Here is a 25,021-nt window from a genome sequence, read left to right as displayed (position 1 = left end):
TGAAATAAAAAAGGGAGCGGCCACAGGAAAAGCTGATTCCCCAAGGAGAAGTGTGCCTGGTCTGCTCATTGCTGTGTGTTCTGGAAGCAAATATATTGGAGGAAGCTTAGCCCTTGCTTCAGGTTGTATGATTGTGCCAAATGAAATTACAGACTATTTTACTTTGAAAAAAGTTTTAAATCATCTTTTTTTAAATTGTCAAGCCTGTAAAAAATGATACTGTCGCACTTATTTCTGGATTATAAAATTGACTGGAAGGACTTTAAGGTGACAGGTAAATAACCTTTATATCTCTCTGAGACAACTTAGAGACCCTAAGTCCTTGTAAGGAGATCTCAGTGGAGTTACTTTAACAGCACAGCAAAGGAATCAGAGGATCAGTAATAGTTTATGAACATACTGATGGCTTTGGGTTATAAACCTAATCTCTTCAAAATCCTGTATAGTAATTTTGCCCCAGGGGATCCTTCCAATGTTTTTGAAAATAGCTCCAGAGAGAGCTGTTTGTTAACAAATTTAAGCCTCAGCTATTTTAGAAAATTATTCCAATTAATGAGAAATTCTCAGGATTGATAGAAACCACACATGCACGCATGCGAACACACACACACACACACACACGCTTGCACATATTGCATCCCATCTGTTTTCTGTTTGCTACACATCTAGTGACGGGCTCATTACCTCCCAAGCCCACCTTTTTCATCTGTAGTAATGACCTGACCTTATCCTTAGAAAGCTTTTCCTCTGAATGACTGCAAGTCTCTCTTCCTTTGTACTTCCTTGGACGATAGAGAACAAATTGAATCCCTTTTTAATATGGTAGCCCTTTACTATGTGAAGAAATTTCTTTTTGTACTGCTTTACTCCCCATACCCTATAGTCTTTGCCCAATGAAAATAGTAGTTCAGAATGACTTCAACGGCTCCTTATAATCATCAGCTTTAGAGTTACTCACTCTTCAGTTTCTCAGTGTAAGATGCAGAATTGACTGTGGTCTGGCCAGAAAAAAAGAAGAAAAAAAACCCCCAAGAATTAGTAACTCCTTTCCCTTTTCCTAAATGCAGCCAAATCTCATGTTAGAGGTTTGATTGTCATACCATATTCTTGAAATATATGGAGTTTTCTGTCAGCTGAAATCCCCATGTCTTTCACTCATGCTACTGCTCATCCTTATCTCTTCCATTCTTTATTGGTGCTGTTGGTTTCTTGACACAAACAAGTAGGTGGGAATGGAATGAGTTTTGTTACACAATTGTCACATACTTGTCTAAGTTAAATTTCATTGTATTAAAATTAATCCTTTGCTCTAATTTGTCAGGATTTGGGGGATGCTGATTTGTTTGTCTCTTCCAGTTTTATGCTATTTGCATATTTATCAACCGCACAAACAGTACACTGTTTAATCACTTTAAAATGTTGAAGAAAGACCTCTCTGTGGTTAAAGCACTGAGCTTGACAGTAGTAACCAGTGTCTCGCAGGCCCCCTCAACTAGATGTGTCCCAAATGAATTTATCAATGTAATTTAGTTGTTAAGCTTGACAGTCTGTGTTCAGATGGACATGCTGCCTCTTGCTAGCTGTGGAACTTTGAGCAGGGAGCTTTACTCTCTTAAGTTGTTTTCTCATCAGCAAAGGAGTTCTTGTAAGGGTCAAATGAGAGGTAGCATATATGCAAAGAGTTTAGCACAACTGGCACATAGTAAGGACTTAGTAAATGTTAGCTTTTACCATATTGATGATGTAACCAAGCAGGCTTTAAACTGGGTTACGCATATACCTGGGTGCACACAGACTACATTACACAAGGATCGCATAAGCACATGGATAGTTTTAAGGGGATCGGTTTACCTATCATGAACTTCCACAGGTCCTATTGCTTAATATTGATCTGCCTGAGACCAGAGCTTCTTAAGCAATTTCTCTTTTCCTTCCTTCCTTTTCACAATCATCCTTGTCACAGTTTCCAGATTAGTGGCCTGGAATGTAAATACTCAAGTTTCCAAACAGTGTTATAATTCGAAATCTAAGTATCAGTGTGGGGAACTTGGGGATAGCAGATATATTTGCGTATCTGGTAGTTTTTCATTTTTTGCTTTCAACCAATTTGCTAGATCATGTAAAATAATTTTTCCTAATAGGATCATTATAAGAGTTTTAGCATACGATTGGAAGGTCTCTAAAGAATTAGGGGACAATGGCATAACTAGTTCCTTCCATTATCATCTTTTTGTTTATGTGAACAAAGAATCTTAGTACTGACCCCAAAAAAGGAAAAGATAAAAATAGGATTAAAGTTAATGCCAAACTTTCTCATTCTAGCAATAAGTAATTATCCATGAATTTATGAAGTAGTTTTTTAAAAAGTGTCATTCATGTCATACCTCTCCAATAAAATTTTCTTTTTATATTAGTATTTTAATAAAGATTATATATACAGTTTTGATTAATTTTATACTAATAATAATTGTGATGATAAATCAAACCAAAATAATTTTTTGGCTTAAAGACATACTATCACAGGAAATAAAATAGATTATATATGTTTATTTTTCATGTAGAGAATTATTTATCAAGATACATATTACATTAGGACAATTTTTTTTAACATCTTTATTGGAGTATTATTACTTTACAATGTTGTGTTCGTTTCTACAGATACATATATCCCCATATCTCCTCCCTCTTGTGTCTCCCTCCTACCCTCCCTATCCCACCCCTCTAGGTGGTCACAAAGCACCGAGCTGATCTCCCTGTGCTATGCGGCTGCTTCCCACTAGCGATCTGTTTTACATTTGGTAGTGTATATATGTCCATGCCACTCTCTCACTTCATCCCAGCTTACCCTTCCCCCTCTCCATGAACATTAGGACATAATTATTGTGGAAAATGTGGAAACGGAATAGGAGCTCAAGGAGCAAAAGGAACACTATAAAATTTTCAATTGTTAAAGAAGCATTTTGACCATTTATTTTTTTAAATAACGATAACGGGTATTGAATTGCTACATTATTTAGATTCTACTGAATAGATTTGAGTTATTTTAATTTTATTTTAAAATATGTGCAATATGCAAGTAATTATCAATACATTCTTTGTAGCTATTTATGATGAAAAATTTTAGGTGTCAGTCTAAAAATATATGAGGGGATACACTGTTTTTCAGAATTCATTTAGGGGTTACACAGACAAAACATGTTGACCACCACTTATCTCACTTTCTGTGTATCTTGCTATATCTCACTCTTAATTTACCTGGCACCTAAGCTTTTTCCTCCCAGTGCTTTCATATACTGTCAGGTTTGAATCAAAACAAGTTCAAGTGATAATCACCATGCTTCACCCAGACCTTGATTTTCCCTCACACAATCCAGTCTCTGTAGGTAAATCTGGCTTATTCTGTTTCTTCCAGTGGGATGAATTATTTCTCAGAAACCGCACTGCCATTTCTTGTAATTTGGTTTCAGTTCCTTTATTGTATACCACTCCGCCTCATCTGCAGCCCCCCATTCAAGCTCACTAAATAAGTTAGAATCTCCTATTTTGTGAATGCCAAGTGAGTTTTTTCCCCACAAGGATTTTTATTGCCCACCTAAATCCAGAGATACAAATGGACTTGGGTGGAACATGGGAGTGGGGAGTGCAGGAACCGGAAAGCTTGTGTCACCCAACTTCATAATCTATACACACGTAACTTTTGCCTACCCAGATATATAGTTAACCTACATAAGAAAGATGTGAGTTTCATGTTGCTTGTTCTCAGTGAAGCCACATTGAGTCTTCCAGGAGATTACAAGCATTTGTGACTTATTCTAGAATATCAACTGGGATCTGTGTCACATTCACTAGAGGAAGAAGAATTAATTTATTGAACATTTACTATTTGCATTTAATATGCTAAGTGCTTGGTATATTTTACCTCATTTTCTCCCAGTTACCCTATTAGGCAGGTATTTTTTATCCTCCATCTTATAGCAGAGGAAACTAAAGCCCAGAGAGAAGTAAGTTCATTGCTCAGGGTCACAAAGTTAATAAATGGCAAAGCTATGATTTAAGCTATTTGATTCCAAAATCCTTGTTGTTTCCATAATACTGTGCTGCCCCCAATCTGTTGTTGGCAAAGTCTTTCTTTCCCTTTTAAACTTAATATTACATTTAGCTATCTAGTTTACAGCACTCCTTGTTTCTAAAATCTTTAAATCATACCACTTTCAGCCTTCTCCCAAGTGCTCTCAACTTCCTGTGATGTAATTCACCTAGCTGAGAAGATGGGAATTCAGACAGAACACAAAAACATTGTAGGGTCTCTGCATACTTCTGGGATACCAATCCCACTTACTAGCGTTTGGTCTGCCTTCTTCATTCCTGCAATCATCCTTGATAGAGAAGACTGAAACAAAACGAGAGTTAAGGAAGTGTTCATTTTCTTTGTCCTCCATTACCTAGTATTTTGTCAGCAATACTACATCCATTGCTTGGTGGTCTTTCTTCGAGCACTGCCAAAAACCCCTTCCTGATTTTTCTTTACATTTCCTGTCCTGCAAGGCTGAGCTCATTTTGAACTTTAGCCATACTGGGACTATTCTTGGATGCTTCACACTTCTTTTATTCATCTTTAGTTGTATACTGTTCATTCCATCCTTCATGTAAGTTTTCTCTAGATCTGGGATATTTTTTTCAGAGTCACCTGTGTAACTTCTGACATGTCTCTCTTTTCTCTTTCTTTTTATGATCATTTAAAAGTAAAAAAAATTGTTAGAAAGTTAAAAATTCAGTTAAAATGTAAAACTTGTGCTTTTGGAGGTTTCCAAGTACTCCTGACCCGTCTTATCTTCTCTTATATAATCTCAAGTCCCTTATAGAATCCCATATAGATTTCCCTATGGAATCTCATTTTCACATTTTTAAAGGAATACCTGATTATATCAGGGTTTCTCCTTTCTGCCCATCTGATATTTTAGAATAAGAAGGTTGATTTCTGCTTATATTCTTGCTACTTCTATGATGACAGACAATTCCTTTCTGTTACTGTTTTGGTCTAGCATGGCACTTCTTCCAGGTGGTGCTGAAATGTCAGCATTCAAGTTAAGAACTTCTCAAATACTGTACTTTTAATCAAATAAAACTTCACATATAATTTTTGGTATCTGTTCCCATGACTATAGTCTTTCCCTGTGCTCATTTTCTGATGTATTAGGGACACATATCTGGTTGGTGGTCTCCCAGAAACTCTCAGAAATATTGTTTCTATATTTTGCCCTTATCCTCACCACATATACACTTCAACTTGCTTCCGTATCAGGTTCATTAGTTTCGACATAGTTGTTATAGGCAGAATCAACTGTATCTTCTGCCTACTTGACTGCCTTTTCTAACCTGTCATTTCTTTGGCCTAGGACACGCTCCACTTTTTAGTCAGATCTTAAGTCTCATCCAACTAAGTCTCAATACTACTACGAGATCATATTTACCCTGCTAGTTTATCACTGTAATAAAATGTATTACCCATGTTTTTTAGGAAAAGATCTCATGATTTTAAATACTTTTTTACTAAAAACAAATGAATAGTCATATCTTAAGATATGCCAAATTTTGGGTGAAAAATATATATAAACTTTTGTTTATCTGTAATTAAGTTATAGTCTAGTGTTCTAACACACCATCCACATACATACATTCTCCTTAAGAAAAAACATCTTAGAGCCTTTACAACACTATTTCACCATAGATTTAAATTTTTCAATAATCACTTTCACACAAACTTAGCAGGTCCTTTTCACTCACTGAATTAGAAACTGTATTTTATGAATATTTTTAAAATTAATTATCAGTTTCATGTATCAAATTATTTCTAATTTTCTTCCTTTAGGATTCACCAAAAGCCCAGCTACGCCGGACAATAGAATGTTGTCGGACCAACTTATGTAACCAGTATTTACAACCTACACTGCCCCCTGTTGTTATAGGTAGGTTAGCAGAGAAACGTGCAATCATGATTCTCAGTAAAATATTTTCGCTAGTTTTAACAATAAGCAAGCTTTCTACAGTTCAACACTACAAGTTATTTTTTCCTTTTAAGATGTGATCAAAAGATAATATGTCTTTTTCATTGTTTACTTCCATTATCAGGTCCATTTTTCGATGGCAACAACATTCGATGGCTAGCTCTGCTCATTTCTATGGCTGTCTGCATAATTGCTATGATCATCTTCTCCAGCTGCTTTTGTTACAAGTAAGATAATTACTTTGATGCAAAATATTTTGTTGAATATTCGATATAAACAGTTGTTCTTAAAGCCAGTAGGCAGAAACCATTGACACTGAATGTATTTCAGGAACCATTAACTTGTATTTTCTGGTTATCTCCTTTAATTAACTATATTATAGTTTTCTTAAGGGAACAGAGGACCTTACTACTAATCAATTAATTGGACACAACATTATACTTCTTGTTACGTTCATGAGTACCTAAGATTTTCTTATTTATAGAATATTGAACTTTCTTATATCTAAATTTAAAAACCTGTCCCAAGAAATCAACTGTATGTATTATCATTCTTTAGTTATTTGGCAGTTCAGAATTGTTTGCATTTAGTCATGATTTCAGAAGAGCAATAAGAGGAGGGCATAAACTTCAATAATAAAATATTATCTTACTGGCATATGAATAAACAGAGATCAGTGGAATTTGTTACTAGACCCATAAGTAGACCCAAGTATATAAAGAAAGTTAGTATATGATAAAGGTAACGTTTCAGATCACTGAGGAAAAGTTGGCTTATTCAGTAAATGGATTTGGGAGTGAATAGCTATATGGAAGAAAATGAAGTTGAATCAATTCCGTACACTGAAATAAATTTTAGCCAGATTGGGGTGCTCGCTCTCCCTTTCTCTCTCTCTCTCTCTCTCTCTCTCTCTCTCTCTCTCTCTCTCTCTCTCTATATATATATATATATATATATATATATATATATAAACTGAATTGATTAAAATACTAGAACAAACCTTGGAAGAATTTTTTTAAATAATCTGAGTCTGACACAAAACTTACAAGCAAAAAAACCAAAAAACAAAAACCTTAAAATTAAAAAAGAAAAGATTGATGGTGTCAACTACATAAAAATAAAACTTTACTATGTGGTAGAAACCACCATAAATGGTCAGAAGACAGACCAACATTGAAAAATATCCGTAGCTTATATTACAAAGAGCTGATTTCTCAAATATAAAGAGCTTCTATAAATCAAAAAGAAAAAAATCAACTCAGTGGGAAATTAGGCCCCCAAAAATGAGCATATGTTTTACCTAAAGAGAAATACATATGGCTCTCAAAAGAAAAATAAAAAGATGACTTAAGAATACTCATAATATGAAAAACATAAATTAGAATCATACTGAGATTTTTTACCCATTATACTGGCAAAGATTCAAATGTTTGATTATAGACTTTTTAGATAGAGAAGTAGATTGAGCATACTTACTTTTGTTGTGCCCCACTAAAACAGCAATAAAGAGTTTTTAACTTTCTTGTCCAACTAGGACAAGGAGACAAGATAACAGCAAAAAGCTGTGGAACCTGTGAAGCTCATGGATGAGTAGTGACATTGTAGACCTAAGAAATCTGAATCCCAGGCTAGAAAATGAGATAGACAAACAGCAACCAGTTTATACTGTAAAATTCCCCAAGAAGCTCAATTGGCAGTAGCAGTTATCTATGGTAGTGAAGTTGAGGAGGTCAGTAAAACCAAGAGGATTGCTTGAAAGTCTGTTTTTAGAAAGTCAGATGCTATATTAGTTGTGCAATACTGCATTAAGAAATCACTCCCAAACTTAGTGGCTTGAAACAGCAGTTATTATCTCTCATTGTTTCTGTGGGTCAGGACTTCAGGAGTGACTTGACTGGGTGGCTCAGATGTCAGCAGAGGCTGCACTTACCTGGAGGCTTGAGTGGAGCTGGTAGATACCCTTCCAAGATAGCTCGCTTCCGAGGCTCACAAGTTGGCAGGAGACCTTAGTTCCTCTGATGTGAGCCTCTCTACTGAGCTGCCTGCATGAGCTTCCTCACAGCATGAAGCCTGGCTCCCCCCACACCCCCCAGAGTGAGTGATCCAGGAGACCAAGGTGGAAGCTGCAGTGCTGTTTATGATCTAGACGCAGAAGTGACACCATCACTTCTGCCATATTCTGTTGGTCACAGAGATCAGCCCTGCTTTAGGGAAGGGAGGTAAACAAGGACAGGCATACCAGGAGTTGAGAAATTTTGTGGGCCATTTTGGATGCCAAGTACCACAGATGTTGAGATCCCTACTCTTTCTGAATAATGATGTGACTTTCCACCATCTCTCTAACAGAAGGTTAGAAGTGTAGTCTCTGAAAAGAACAAAAATGTTCTCAGCTGTGGTATCCCATTGTTGAGGGTGAGGTATTATAATAAAAATAAGGAGGTAAAGTGAATATTTACATACTAATTTGTGGGCCCCCCCCACCCTCCAGAACCCTGCTAACCAAGCATGTTCCCTCTAGATAACATATAAGAAGATTGTTCTTGGGGAAAATCCATCTAGCCCAAGAAAAAAGACCTGAGTATTCTGTCTCTAGTAAGTCCAGTGAAATGGCCCAAGCAGATTGTCTTACAGTGAAACCTGTAATCAGTAAGCCCCAATCACATACTAATAGCTGCCAATCAGCCAGGGAAGGGCACTGATCCCTGAGAAACAGGAAACAAACGAGGTGAGTCTTGTGATTGCCCAGCTTACTCCCTGAAGAGAGTTTCTGGCTGCGGGACACAGGAAGAACTCAGGTGTAGCTCAGCAGACACTGAATCGAGGAGATACAGCTGAGAGTCTGGGGAGAGAGCAGCAGCTATAGTTCATAGGTACAGAGTACTGGAAAGGAGAGTTTCACAGAGAAAGAACTCCAGACATCTTCAGAACGTTCCCATAGAATATTCAGCTGAATCTTGATCAGTGTGTTCAAGTGAGGAAACCACCTAAGGCTGGGAAAGAGCGGCTGAAAAGATTGAAGGGGGGCTTCCCTGGTGGCGCAGTGGTTGAGAGTCCGCCTGCCGATGCAGGGGACACGGGTTCGTGCCCCGGTCTGGGAAGATGCCACATGCCGCGGAGCGGCTGGGCCCGTGAGCCATGGCCGCTGAGCCTGCGCGTCCGGAGCCTGTGCTCCGCAATGGGAGAGGCTACAACAGTGAGAGGCCCGCGTACCACACACACACACACACACAAAAGATTGAAGCAAACAGTATTCAGTGCTCACACAAGACTGGGGATAGTATCTGTTCCCGCCAGCTATGTGACTTGAAAACCTCATAATTCATGGGGTTTTGGTTATAGTACTCAGAAGGGTCTTGCCTCAGTATTGGAGAATAATTAGCCAGCTGTCTGACTTGGGACAAATGATGAGCCTCTGGGACATGGTTTTCTCTTTTGTAAAATGGAAACAATAGTACTTACCTCTTAGGAGTTTAATAAAGATGAAGTAAGTCATAAAACACTGCCTGACACACACTCAACATCAATAAAAATGAGCTATTGTTTTTTTAACATGTATCAACATGGGTAAATTTGTAATACATAAGGAGTTTTTTAAAGCATGATGTAAAATATTAATACAACATACGCCATTTGTGTCCAGAGGAACGATGCTGTTTATGAGTATATACTTTTATGGTAAAGGTATAAATACATAGATAGGAAGGATATAACCACCTTCAGGATAGTGTTTGTCTCTTAGGAGTAAATGAGGGAAATGGAATTATGAGGGAAATGGCTGCAGCTGCAAATATTTTAATGTTTATTTATTTAAAATATATCTAGAATAAACAGCATAATGTCAATATTTATTAAATTTAAATGGTTTACACATGGGTGCCAAATAAATTAATCTCTACCTTCCTACATGTTTGAAACATTTCATAATTTGAAATTTTTAAAAAAGCCTTTGAAAATATTAGAATGAATTAAGAGAACTTGTTTGATTCCTTTTCCATAAACTCTTTTTTAAAATGGAAGTATATTTATTGTTCATTTTGATGCAAAGCTACATGCTTACAAATTCAGATGAAAATACATATGTAAAGTAGAAAGTAAATATTCCTACGTTCCCAGCAATAACTATTATATACAACTTGATATATTTCTGATCCTTTTAGACAAGTATAGATACATAGAATTTTAAAACGTTTATAGCTAGGATCATACTTTACATTGCTGTTTTTTGATCTGTTTTTTTCACTTGCCAATGTACCATGGACGTCTTTCTGTTTTAAGATAGTATATAGCTCTCTACCTCATAAACTCCATTTCTGGACATTATTTTAACAGAGGATATATTTTTCTATGATAAGACTAATTTGGATATGAACCCATGTGATGAAGGAAGGATGATAGTGTCAACAACCTCAAGATTTTTCTTACCTTAGAATTTTATAGTTTTAGAATGTTAATGTAGATTATTTTCTGCTTTTTTAAAAGACATTATTGCAAGAGCATCTCAAGCAGACGCCGTTACAATCGTGACTTGGAACAGGATGAAGCATTTATTCCAGTTGGGGAATCATTAAAAGACCTTATTGACCAGTCACAAAGTTCTGGTAGTGGATCTGGACTACCCTTATTGGTAAGCTGAAATGTCATATAAACATGAATGGTTTATTAATACAGAATGTGTTGTCATATGATGGTAGACAGCTTAATAATTACATATTATGGGACTTTACTAGACACACTTTTTTCCCTTCTTATTTAGAAAGATGGTTACAGTAATGCAAGATGAAATTAGTTAAAATAAGAAATATGAAATAAGAAAAATTGAATAGACAAGTAAGGTAGAGTCACAAGCAAGGTTAAGAGAGAAAATGTGGTCATGAAGTGCTATGTAAGTGTTAACATTAGCTCACAGGTTTTTAACAGCCAACTTGAGGAATCAGGTGTAAAATACCTTGCATCTGTAAGGTTAAACTGCTTGGTTGGGAGAAGTATAACTATTTCAGATTCTGAAATCAAAAGGAAGTTACTCCCACAGATCATCTTCATAGAGAGGATACTTCCCTCAATATAATACTATGTTACCGAAACACAATTCATAAAAATGATGTTAAAGTGAGTTGTAAATAATTCTAAGAGAATTATATATAGAGAAATATTCAGACTTAGGGGTCAAGGGGACCCTTATAATAAATACTAGATATCTAGATAGATTTTAAATTCTGTGTTTAGTTGGTTTGTTTAAAGTAAATACATTGATCTCTAATTATAAAATTCATTGAATCAGGTAATTCTGTAATTGAATTGGAAAGGACAGTGTGGACAACATGATTGTCTACATAGAAAATCTCAAAGATGATAACATAAAGCTACAACAACCAATAAGTGAGTTTATCAAGGTCATTGTACAAAAATCATTGAATTTATGTACACTGGCTATAAACAATTAGGGATTAAAATTTTAAAAGCACTATCATTTAAAATAGCATCAAAAACATGACATATTTTGGAATAAACTTAAAATTTATGTAAGACCTGTACACTTAAAATCAGAAAACATGGGGCTTCCCTGGTGGCGCAGTGGTTGAGAGTCCGCCTGCCGATGTAGGGGACACGGGTTCGTGCCCTGGGCCGGGAAGATCCCACATGCCACGGAGCAGCTAGGCCCGTGAAGCCATGGCCGTTGAGCCTGCACGTCTGGAGCTGTGCTCCGCAGCGGTAGAGGGCACAGCAGTGAGAAGCCTGCGTACCGCAAAAAAAAAAAAAATCAGAAAACATTGCCAAAAGAAATGAACAAAACCCTTAATAAGCGTTAAGGTTTTTAACCTGTTTTTGAATCAGAAGACTCAGTATTAAGATTTCAATTATCCTAAAATTGATTTATAGTTTCAATTCAATCCAAATCAAAATCAGAGCAAACTTTTGTAGAAATTGATGAGCTTATTCTAACAGTTATTTGGAAATGCAGAGGACCTAGAAGAGCCAAAACAATTTTGAAGAAGAAGAATAAAGAGGATTCACTACCTGATTTCTGGGCTTATTGTACAGCTACAGTAGTCAACACTATGTGATCCTGGCATAAGGATAGGTATGTACATCAGTGGAACAGAATACAGTCTAGAAATGGACGCACACATGTGTGATCAATTGATTAGGATGCCAGGGTAATTCAGTGGGGAAAAGAGTCCATTCAACAAATGGTGCAGGAAAAATTGGGCATCCATTTGCCAAAAGGTCAATCTTGACCCTTATCTCACTCCATATACAAAATTACCTTGAAATGGATCATAGACCTAAATGTAAAAACTAAAGTATAAAACCTTTAAAAGAAAATGTTTTAGAAAATTATTGTGACCTTGAGTAAAGATTTCTTAGGACACAAAAGGCAAGAGTCACTTTAAAAAATGATAAATTGGTCTTTCTTAAAATTTAAAACTTTTCCTATTCAGAAGACACTGTTAAGAAAGTGAAAAAACAAGTCACAGACTGGCAAAGGAGTTTTGATAAAGAATTTGTGTTGCAGAATATATGAAGAATTTTTACAACTCAGTTATGAGACAACCCAATTTTTAAAAAATGGACAAACGATTTGAACAGACACTTGCCCAGAGAAGATATAAGAATGGCAGATAAGCACATGAAAAGATGCTCAGCATCATCAGGGAAATGCAGATTAAACACAGTGAGATACTACATGTTCACTAGTATGACAAAAACTGAGAATATTAAGTGTGGAAAAGAATATAAATCAGGGCTTCCCTGGTGGCACAGTGGTTAAGAATCCGCCTGCCGATGCAGAGGACACGGGTTCGAGCCCTGGTCCGGGAAGATCCCACATGCTTCGGAGCACCTAAGCCCGTGCACTGCAGCTACTAAGCCTGCGCTGTAGAGCCCGCAAGCCACAACTACTGAAGGCCGCACACCTAGAGCCCGTGATCCGCAGCAAGAGAAGCCCGCAAGCCACAACGAAGAGTAACCCGCACTCACCGCAACTAGAGAAAAGCCCGCGTGCAGCGACAAAGACCCAACACAGCCATAAACAAACAAACAAATAAATAAATAAATAAAATTAACTGGAAATCTCATATATTGCTGATTGAAATGCAGAATACAGCTACTTTGGGAAACAGGTTTATAGTTGACTAAAACGTTAAGCATATACTTTTTATACAGTGAAGCAGTCCTGCTAATTGTTTACGGAAGGAATATGCAAACATGTCCATACAAAGACTGACTGTGAATGTTCATAGCAGCTTTATTCATAACAAATTGTAAACAACCCAAAAGTCCATCAGTTGGTAAATGGATAAACAGATTGTGGTACATTCATTGAGTAGAATACTGCTTGTCAGTAAAATGGAACAAACTACTGATCCATGCAATAGCAACACAGGTAAATTTCAAAGTATTTTATGCTGAATGAAAGAAGCTAGATACAGAGGCTACCTATTGTATGTTTCCATTTATGTCATGTTCAAAACTGTAGGGAAAGAAAAGAGATCAGTCATGCCAGGGACTCAAGGTAGGTGGGGAGGTGATTGACTTTCAAGCGCTAAAGGGAACTTTTCTGGGTTATAGAAATGTTCTGTATCTTAACTGTGATGTTGGTGGTTACATAACTGTATACATTTGTCAAAACACAGTTCTCGAAAAGAGTGCATTTTAGTATATGTAAATTAGACCTCAATAATTCTGGCTTTCTAAAATGAAATCACAAAAGGAATTTGTAATAAGTGATACATAAAGTAAGTCAGTTTAGATGCTCATAAAATCTAGCCCATTTTAACTACATTTCCAACCGGGACCTTAGTGTTGTTTTTTTAATTTAGAATGGCTGCTAATGCTTCTGAAAAAGTAAAGGGAACTGCACATGCAAAAAGATTGAGACAGGAATGAGCTTGAGTGAATTCTAAAAATTGAAACAAGGTAAATAAGAGGGGTGAGGGTAGGGGATTAAAGTCAATGATCAGGCAGGAGAGTTAGGCAGGGACCAGATCATGTAGGGTCTTACAGACTGAGTTGAGTATTTTTAACTGTCATTTAGATTTTGCTACATGATAAACCACCCCAAAGCTTAGTGGCTTGAAACAACAAACATTTGTTACTTTTCATGATTCTGTGGGTCTTCTGGGCAGTTCTTTTTCTGAATTTGCTCAGCTAGAGCCAAATGGTATAGTTTATGTACATGACCAACAGTTGGTATGGTTTTGCTCATTTTGGTCACAGGGTGCCCTAGAATGGCAAGAAAGGGCAAGCCCCGGTGCACAAAGACTTTTCACTTGCTTTACAATTGCTGTTGTTCTTTTGCCCAAAGCAAGACATGAAGCCAAGCCCAGAGTCTGGAGGAGACTACCCAAGGGTGTGTGTACTGGGAGGGGAATTATATAGTCCATTTTTGCAAACAATCTGCCACATTGACTAACTTGTTATTTTGTGATTTTAGAATATATTGTACATTGTTTCATCTCCTTTTGAATACAGTACAGTCCTCCCTCAGGATCGACCTCAGGGGTTGGTTGCAGGACCCCTTGCAGATACAAAAATGTACAGATGCTCAGGTCCCATACAGTCGGTCTTCCACATCCAAGGATGCGGAATGGATATGGAGGCTGACTGTATATATGTTAATCTTCGAGTTTGTTGGTTGTATGTACCATCCTTTTTGATGGGATGGCCTATTAAACCACTTTCTCAATCTTAATATGTTCTTCTCATTTTACTTTTTACTATGAAGGTTCAGCGAACTATTGCCAAACAGATTCAGATGGTTCGGCAAGTTGGTAAAGGCCGATATGGAGAAGTGTGGATGGGTAAATGGCGTGGTGAGAAAGTGGCAGTCAAAGTGTTTTTTACCACTGAAGAAGCTAGCTGGTTTCGAGAAACGGAAATCTATCAAACTGTGCTAATGCGCCATGAAAACATACTCGGTGAGTACATGTTTGATTTTAGTCAGTTCCATATTCTTCAAGGTTAGTGGGATGCCGGTGGAAGCCTGGCACATGGGCTTTGAAAACATTTGTGAGTTCAGTTGTGTGCATTTGGCTAAAGGAAATCTAGTGGAATATACAGTTTAAATACAACCCAGTCCTGGATGGCAACCAACCACTTTCCAGACATGGCTCAGATATTTTGGGGTTGGGTTCCAGACCACTGCAATAAAGCAAATATCACAATAAAGCAAGTCCCACAAATATTTTGGTTTCCAAGTGCATATAAAAGTTATGTTTATGCTGTACTGTAGTCTATTAAGTGTGCAGTAGCATTATGTCTAGTAAACAATGTACATACCTTAATTTAAAAATACTTTACTGCTAAAAAATGCCAAACAATTACAATAGTAACATCAAAGACCACTGATCACAGATCACCATAACAAATACAATAATAATGAAAAAGTTTGAAGGTTTGTGAGAATTACCAAAATGTGGCACATGAAGTGAGCAAATGCTGTTTGAAAAACGGCTCCTATAGACTTGTGGCAGGAGTTGCCACAGACTTTCAATTTGCTAAAAACACAGTATCTGTGAAGCTCAGTTAAACAAGGTGTGTCTATATTTACTACCCAGCTGAGGAGAAATAGCAGTGAGTTTCGAAGTGGAAGTAATATAGTTTATTGGACTTAGTCATATAGTAACAAAAAACAAGTCTTTTAAGGTAATTTAAGCAATTTTCTAGGGTAACTTGAACTATATGTACCTTTGCCTGTTGCAAATTAAATCACCCCCCTCCCTCATAAGATGTAGCTTCATTTATTATGTTCTATGCTTAGTAGGTCTCTCTCCTCACCCCCATTTACACAGTAGTGAAATAACCTAGGTATGATCTGATCAGTAGGGTGCATAAACTCATCTACCTTCCCTGACTTTCTATTCAGGTACTATTTCCTTGCCCTTTAATTTAGAGAGTGCATAACATGTTGCTAAGAGTATAGTTTCCTATACTAATTATATTCATTTCCTAGCACTGTTCGTAACAGAGTACCACAAACTAGGTGGCTTAAAACAACAGAAACTTAATTCTCTCAGAGTTATGGAGGCCAGAAGTTTAAAATCAAGGTGTTGACAGGGTCATGCTCTCTGAAGGCTTTAGGAGAGGACCCTTCCTTGCCTCTTCCAGATTCTGGTGATTGCCAGCTATCTTCGGCATTCCTTGGCTTGGGAGACCACACTCCTATCTCTGTCTTTTTTGGCACATGGCCTTCCTCCTGTGTGTCTGTGTCCATATTTCCCTCTTCCTATAAGGATACCAGTCATTGATTTAGGGCCCACTCTAACCTAGTATCACCTCATCTGAACTTGATTATATCTACAAAGACCTTGTTTCCAAATAAAGTCATATTTATAGGTACCAGGTGGACATGAATGGGGGAGGGACATTATTCAACTCGGCACTCACCTTTTTCTGAAGAGAGAGAGGAGAAGAGAAAGGAGAAAGAAAGGAGGCCAGTATTGTGAACTTGCTTGTCAGTGAGCCAGGCTGAAAAGGAAAATGTGATTAGGCATTGATGGGCAAGTGGGAGTTGGCTTAGTTAGGAGCGAACTCTTAGTTGAACATATTTAACTTTATTATTATTTTTTTTAATTTTATTTATTTTTGGCTGTGTTGGGTCTTCGTTGCTGCACGCGGGCTTTCTCTAGTTGCGGCGAGCGGGGGCTACTCTTCATTGCAGTGTGCGGGCTTCTCACTGCAGTGGCTTCTCTTGTTGCAGAGCACGGGCTCTAGGCACACGGGCTTCAGTACGTGTGGTGCGTGGGCTTCAGTAGTTGTGGCTCGCCGGCTCTAGAGCGTGGGCTCAGTAGTTACGGTGCACGGGCTTAGATGCTCCGAGGCATGTGGGATCTTCCCGGACCAGGGATTGAACCCATGCCCCCTGAATTGGCAGGCAGATTCTTAACCAGTGCACCACCAGGGAAGCCCTAACTTTATTATTTTAATGGGTCCACTTTTCAGTTTGAAATGAAGAGCCTTTTCCACATTCCTTCTTTATAGTTCTTCATACTTACAGAATCATGTAGATTAATAACATTTCCCTAGGTTATTATATATGTGATCTTTTTCTTAGTCATATTATTATCATTTTTATGATTATCATTAAGATTACTTTAAATTAATTACAAAAGTATAGACTTTTATATGTAAATGACAGAAAAAAATTTTTGGTAACATATTCAAGAGATTTTATCAGACGAGTTAAATTTTTATTACCTGTAAATTATACCTAAGTTATTCTCAGTACCCTAAATGAGCATTCATTATTCTTCCTAGCCACATCTGATAACTAACCTTTTAAATTCATTAATTGAACAGGTTTTATAGCAGCAGATATTAAAGGTACAGGTTCCTGGACTCAGCTCTATTTGATTACCGATTACCATGAAAATGGATCTCTCTATGATTTCCTGAAATGTGCTACACTAGACACCAGAGCCCTGCTTAAGTTGGCTTATTCAGCTGCCTGTGGTCTGTGCCATCTCCACACAGAAATTTATGGCACTCAAGGAAAGCCTGCAATTGCTCATCGCGACCTAAAGAGCAAAAACATCCTCATCAAGAAAAATGGAAGTTGCTGTATTGCTGACCTGGGCCTTGCTGTTAAATTCAACAGGTGAGTGGTTCTTTACCTATAGTTTTGAAATTATTTCAATCTCCTAAAGATACTTACCTGTTTGTATTTGTATTCAGGACAGTGGATCTCCAAACATGTATTTGTGCTTATATAATTATATAAATTGGGTTTTGGGGGGTTTTTGTCTTCGTGTTTTGTTGTCATTGTGTTTTCTGTTTTTAACAAAAATTACATCCTACTCTACATAATTCTTGATTTCCTACTTTTTATTGTCTTAGACATCCTTCGTTTCAGTATATATAGATCTACTTCATTCTTTTTAACAGTGTTAAGGAAAGTTTTCCATTTTATAGCTGTACTATAATTTATTTCATCTGTGACCGAAGTGATGAGCATTAAAGTTGCCTCCAGTTTATCTCTATTATTTTTAAAATGCTTTAATGAATATTGTATTTTATCCATATATAATATCCTTGAATACTTGTGCAAGTATTTCTTCATGATGGATTGCTAGAGAAGGGGCTAGACAGAGAGTATGTACATATTAAGTTATATTAATAGTATGTTGTAGGTTATCCCTTTAGAAAGCGTGCATCAGTTTACACTCCCATAAACAAGATATAAGTATGCCATTTCTTCATCACTACTTGATATTGTCAATATTTTTAAACAATGAGAATATCAGATTTTTAGAAAACCATTTAAATTGTTTTAATGTTATAATTCTGGAATACAGCAGCCATTTCACATTTCAGAACTCATTTCAGGCCATAAAATAGAAGTACTAGTCCATAATAAAGCAAACATGAAAAAATTTTAATCTTCTTCCATCATTTTACAGTATTCTAACCTGTTGTTTTTATCAGTGGAGTATTTATTGGCTCAAATATTCATCAGATGCTAATTTAAGAAAATATAAAATACATTATATTAATCTCTGCCTCAGAGTAGTTTTCAGAATCTAATAGATCTGGGGACCTAAAAACAAATCACTCATGTCTTCTAACTCTAAAATTTACTCCAAAAATTGAAAAAAACAATAAACATCATTTCAATATGATTATGTAAACATTACTCACAATAGAGCTAAGTTGGTTGGACCCATAAAGAAATAAAATGTCATCCTAAATCACAAAGGCTCACATGAGAATGATAAAAGCAAATGATTCCTCTCAATTAATTTTCACATTCACTTGTTCTGGGATATAATTATGTACCACTTTTTTAATATTCAGTATTGTTCTCTTTCTTAGAAAGGCACAAAACTTGTTTGGTGACAAAACTTGAACTGATGTGAGGTATTTACTGTCTTTATCCAGCTTAGTATCAATATTCATACTTAGTCTTTCACTGTGTACTTACTAATGATTTTGATTGAGTACTGCTGCAGACCCTGCTGGAGATTTATATAATATAAAGCATATATTTAAAGGGTATATTACCTTTTTAAATCTGAAAGATGCTGAATTTCAAAGTACATCTGACCCCAAGGATTTCTGATAAGGGAATGTAGACATATTAGATAGATAGATAGATCTTTATTTTATTTTGTTATATATATACAGAGAGAGACCCTGACTTTTACAATATGCGACAAAAATAGATGAGAAGCGATTTTGTTCTTGGCCCTCAACCTGGACATTGTCTGTCTTCTGTTTCAGTGATACAAATGAAGTTGATGTACCTTTGAATACTAGGGTGGGTACCAAACGCTACATGGCTCCAGAAGTGCTAGATGAAAGCCTGAATAAAAACCATTTCCAGCCCTACATAATGGCTGACATCTATAGCTTTGGCCTGATTATTTGGGAAATGGCTCGTCGTTGTATCACAGGAGGTAGGAGTTTAGGTAGCATGTTTCTGGTTATGTTTGTATACTCATAATTCAAAAAATAACAGCTCCAGTTGTATAATTTAGATGTCGTGTGTGTCAGGGATCCCCAAGACCCCTCCCCAGTTCTCTGATTTCATTAGGACTCCCAGGACTCAACATACAGTTGTCTTCACAGCTAAAATTGGTTACACTGAAAGGCTGCACATCAAAATTAGCAAAGGGGAAAAGGTGCATGGGGCAGAAAGTTTAGAGGAAATCAGGTACAAGCTTCCAAAAGTCTTTTCCCAGTGGAGTCGCTTGGGGTTTGCTTAAGTTACTCCAGCAATGAATTGTGATAATGTGTAAAATATTGTCATCCAAGGAAGTTCATTAGAGATTTAGTACCCAAAGATTTTTTTGGAGGCTGGTCACGTGGGCATCCTCTGCCTAGTATGTATCAAAATTCCAAACTCCTAGAAAGAAAGCCAGGTGTCCAGCATAAACCATATTGTTGGCACAAACAGTCTAGACACAGTGACTTACCTTTTCATTAGTTTTATGAGTGTAGGGAGCTGTTTACCAGGCAAGTTCTCAGACACCAGTCAAGCGCCAGTCTTGCAAGCAGGCCTTTTAAGAATAGCAGTTTCAGGTCTGCTTTATTAACTCTTTTCTGCATATATGTTGTCTTTCTACTGCAGAAAAAAAAATAATAAAAAAAATTAAAGCCTCATTCATTAGTAGAAACAATTGTGTACATAAATAATTAGACTGAAAATTTAGGGTAAGTGAGTGGTTCACCTTGCTTATTTTAAGGGATATTGGTATGTCCAATATGGACAGCTATGGTGGGGATAGAGAAAATAATTAGACATAAAAAAAAAGAGAACATACATTTACTATTAAAAGTGAATCATCCACTCTGTAATCTTTTCTTCTTTATGGAGGGATTTGTTTCAGTTCCATAGTTCAGTAGGAGGTACTGAATGGATTGATGTATTTTGTCCAGCCACCATTTTTGTGCCAACTATACTTTCTAACTCACTACAGGAATTGTAGAAGAGTACCAATTGCCATACTATAACATGGTACCCAATGATCCATCATATGAAGATATGCGTGAGGTTGTGTGTGTCAAACGTTTGCGGCCAATTGTGTCTAATCGATGGAACAGTGATGAAGTAAGTGGAATTCAGTCCCCTTAGGAAGTAATTGCTGAGTGTTGCCAACGATATTTACCTACTCACTACATTCTCTTTACCTTTCAGTGTCTACGAGCAGTTTTGAAGCTAATGTCAGAATGCTGGGCTCACAATCCAGCCTCCAGACTTACAGCTCTGAGAATCAAGAAGACACTTGCCAAGATGGTTGAATCTCAAGATGTAAAGATTTGACAGACAAATAATCATGAGGAGAAATTCTAGACTGCAAGAACTGTTTTCACCCAAGGAACGGGTGGAATTAGAATAAGGATGTTAACTTGGTTCTCAGACTCTTTCCTCACTACACCTTCACAGGCTGCTAATATTAAACCTTTCAGTACTCTGTAGAATACAAGCTGGGAACTTCTAAACACTTCATTCTTTATATATGGACAGCTTTATTATAAATGTGGTTTTTGATGCCTTTTTTTTATTGGGTTTTTATGAACTGCATCAAGACTTCAATCCTGATTAATGTCTCCAGTCAAACTCTGGGTGCTGAATTACCTGTTCATAAAATGGTGCTTTCTGTGAAAGCCTTAAGAAGATAAATGAATTCAGCAGAGATGGAGAAATATACACTTTTACCTTCTACCTGAGAAAATTTAATCTATTTGTATTCTACCTTTGTAAACAGCCTATGGATCATGATCTGTTTGGGATACTGCTTAGTTTATGATAGTTTGTCATGCCTTGATAATGGTGTGTGTGTATGTGTCTGTGTAAGTACATGCATACCAGAATTCCTCTGCTGCCATTTGAATTAGAAGAAAATAATTTATGAATGCACAGGAAGATATTGGTGGCTGTTGGTTTTGTGCTTTAAAAATGCATTATCTGACCAAGATTTGCCAATCACATAAAAGCCATTTACCTTGCAAGTGAGCTAGCTTCTCCACCAACTTTATTTTTTAACATTAAAGTTGATATAAAGGCCAAAAGGAGTTTAAAGTGTGTGTAAATTTGGACTGTTTTCCTCCCACCACAAACTTTTTTTTTTGTAATTATTATTTTTGTCATGAAAAGCATCCTATCCAAAGTTGGAACTTCCAATGCCATGAACCTTCTAAAGAAAACACTTCTTATTGAAGTGAATACTAATTACTGCATTTGATAGCAATTTAAGTGCCTATAACCATGTTCTGTATTCTTTATTCTCAGTAACTTTTAAAAGGGAAGTTATTTATATTTTGTGTGTAATATGCTTTACTTGCAAAACACCTGCTCCTTTACAACCATATTTTATGTATGTACATACATTCATACTATAGAAACCAGCTCATGTGTACCTCATATACCATCCTTAAGGGAGAAAAATTAAAAGATCTTCAGAAAAAAAAAGTTGTAAAGTAGAACTACATGTAAATTTTCAGAATTAATTCAAAGTAGTATATCAAGTCTAGGACTTTGTTTAAATATCAAGAACTAACCATAGGTATAGACTTTCATTAAGATGCCATCATCTCAATTCTCCTTTATGAAAGGATCCTCCAATTAGAGATTTCTGTCTCAGAGTTAATATACATTTGTCAACAACTGTTTTAGACATTTAAATCATTTGAGATTTTTGGTTTTATGATTTCTGTTCCGTAAGTTTGTGAAGACAGTGAAGAATCAGGCAAAAAGTTCAATATCTAGTCAGTACCTATATCTATACCATATAGCTGTTATTCAATAAAATGCTACATATTTTATGGATGCCTTGTTTCCCCAAGGAGTAATTCTGATCTACTTAAACTTACTATACTTCTGTAATGCCTTTTAAATATTAATGTCTTATTCTGAAGAAACAACTCATGGGTGCATGAAGTGAGACAGTTTTCTTGAATATAGCATAAAATAAATGTGATTATATCGCAACATAGTTAAAAAAATCTTTAAAGGGGAGGAATCAGAGGATGTATCCATCCATTGCCATAAATGTGACTGACATTTAAAGGATGAAATGCTTACATATTTGTCTATACATCAATCACAAATTTGAGACTTGCTTTAACAGTTTTGACCAAGTTTAATAATTTTCATCTTACATAACTCAAGCTTGAAGTGTTCATCAAGATAAGTAAATTTATATATTGATATTTATAGTACCCAATAACTTCCTGTTTGAGAATGTTTTCCCCATCTCTGTACTGAGAAGTACAGGTATTTTAATCTAAATTTCCAAGTGATTTAAGAATACTTATGGGCTCTAATCTACTTAGTGTAAGGTTAACCTTGATTTATTTTTTATTTGATAAACTATAAATCTTGAAAATAATTTGTCATCTTAATAAAAAAATGTAAGGAAAGGCAAATTCTATTCTTAGAAATGTTAAAATAGTATGTGGAAGCAGACAATTGCAGGTAATATATAAGTACAAGAGCATTATGATTTTTTAATTAAATTGATCTATTAAAAGTGATGTCAAGAAACTTGTTCAATAAAAATATTTTCTAATATTACACGTTCTTTTAAAAGCAAATGATTCGGGCTTCCCTGGTGGCGCAGTGGTTGAGAGTCCACCTGCTGATGCAGGGGACACGGTTTCGTGCCCTGGTCCGGGAAGATCCCACATGCCGCGGAGCGGCTAGGCCCGTGAGCCATGGCCGCTGAGCCTGCGCATTCGGAGCCTGTGCTCCGCAACGGGAGAGGCCACAACAGTGAGAAGACCGCATACCGCAAAAAAAAAAAAAAAAAAAAAAAGCAAAATGAACGATTCCATTTTTGAAATCCTAAAGTCGAAAAAAAATTGCATGAAATCTATTTTTTCTCTCCTTTTATTCTTACTCTTAAATTTCTAAGTTCATATTTAAAGAGTAAAAGAGGAAGTATTACATACTACCATAAATAATAATTTGTAAAACCCTGGAAGCCATTATTTGGTCCTGCTTACAACTTAGCATCTTAAAAATGTGTAGCTTCTGTCTGTCATCCCTTTAAATAACTGAAATATCAAAACAAACAAAAAACCAAAACTACCTGAATATAACAGAAGTTAATCCTCCCTCAAAGAAAATTCTCCTTATGAATTCCCTTTATACTGGTAAATATCAATATCTTTAGAATTAAAGGCATGCATGCTAGGAATTGGCTTCAGTGTGTCTATTCTAAGCTTTCCCTGTGCTTTCTTATTGGACAAGTTTCTGAAGCATAAAATTCAAATCTGGTTTCTCTGGAAATGTTTTCACAAAAGATATTTCAATCAACATTTTGTGTTGCCTTTCCAATTCCAGGAGTGTTTTTGAGCTTAGAAAGTGACCTGTAGTTTTTGAAAATTATGTTTTCCTAGAATGTGCCAGATTTTTTATTTATTCACTCTAAAAAATATTCAGTACCTTTTTTCCCCAGATGCTTTGCTTCTGTTTAGAACAAAAATGCAATACAGTGTTTAAAGAATCATGCATCTCTAAGTTGGCCCAAGATCAAATTTGATATTGAATAATTTATTCCAGGCAAGATTGTATAAATTAAATTATTTATTTTTCTTTTCATACACGTTTTGAAATGTTTCTGAATATCTAAAATAATTTCAACAGCAGAAATACGAATTGATTTTTTTTAAGACTGTTGCAGCTCTTGTACTGTTTAAAAGTGGTAATATTTATTATTTGCTTGGGTCAGATGTTAAAATAGCAGTGTAGCAGTTCATCTTCTTGCCTCAGTGCTATTATGAGGGTCACAGTGAAAACTGCAGAGAGCTGATACATTCATAAAGAGCAGATTAAATCTAGGGCAGCATCACATGAAGCTATGTGTAATCATCCTATAAAGAAGGTATGTGAATACTGCTTTTGCAAAAGATTAAATATATTGTAATTTTAGCTTGTGCTCTGTACTATGCTTTCAATGGAATTATTTAAGCCCTTTTAGTGACTCTTGTCCTTGCCCATTTAAAAACTAAAATGTAGTATATATTGTATAAAATGAAAGTATCATTATAGCTTAATTAGGAAAGTTGTACATATACGCTGAAAGAAGGTTAAAAACAAGCAGTTTTATTATGCATTTGTAAAACACCAGAAATATAGATTCATCTTTGATATGTAACACACTAAATGTATTTTGTACAGCATCTGGTTTAAAAGGTGCCTTATTAAGTTTACCATTATTTGCTTTGTTCTATATATAGATTACATCCAGTGTATCATTTTTAAGTAAATAACCTTATTTTAGTATGCTTTAGTGATGTGTTTTGTGATACTCTGCTTGGACTATATTGTGTGTCAGAAGTCACCTATCCAGTGAAATTTTATAACAAATAAGTGTACATACAGATGTCCCTGAGATGTGCATTTCAGCCACCAGAAACCCAGTGTGGACACAGGGCAGGTAAGTGGCCACACACTCTTTCCTTTGTGAAGATAGAGAAGTTATAATAGTTATATAAGCCTATTATAGCCAAGGGTTATTTCCCTTTAAAAAAAAAGAACAAAACATTTTTTCTAATTCTAAAAATATGTACTC

The 25,021-nt window shown here is 36.1% G+C and overlaps 1 protein-coding gene across 1 annotated transcript in view; it reads left to right on the top strand.

Annotated features, from left to right (window-relative positions):
* The window catches only part of BMPR1A (bone morphogenetic protein receptor type 1A), a 32,529-nt gene extending 7,796 nt beyond the window's left edge, over positions 1 to 24,733 (top strand). Inside the window, exons 4-11 of the mRNA XM_081253628.1 lie at positions 5,870 to 5,966; positions 6,130 to 6,232; positions 10,485 to 10,629; positions 14,731 to 14,923; positions 17,304 to 17,601; positions 19,224 to 19,399; positions 20,423 to 20,553; positions 20,641 to 24,733. Coding sequence (XP_081109754.1) covers positions 5,870 to 5,966; positions 6,130 to 6,232; positions 10,485 to 10,629; positions 14,731 to 14,923; positions 17,304 to 17,601; positions 19,224 to 19,399; positions 20,423 to 20,553; positions 20,641 to 20,766 — 1,269 coding nt within the window. The 3' untranslated portion in view covers positions 20,767 to 24,733. The remainder of the gene's footprint in view (positions 1 to 5,869; positions 5,967 to 6,129; positions 6,233 to 10,484; positions 10,630 to 14,730; positions 14,924 to 17,303; positions 17,602 to 19,223; positions 19,400 to 20,422; positions 20,554 to 20,640) is intronic.
* The last annotated feature ends 288 nt before the right edge of the window (positions 24,734 to 25,021 follow it).

Source organism: Mesoplodon bidens, assembly GCF_964165515.1.
Source record: "Mesoplodon bidens genome assembly, chromosome: 1".
NCBI classification, from domain to species: Eukaryota; Metazoa; Chordata; class Mammalia; order Artiodactyla; family Ziphiidae; genus Mesoplodon; species Mesoplodon bidens.
This window is presented reverse-complemented; position numbering and strand designations above follow the sequence as displayed.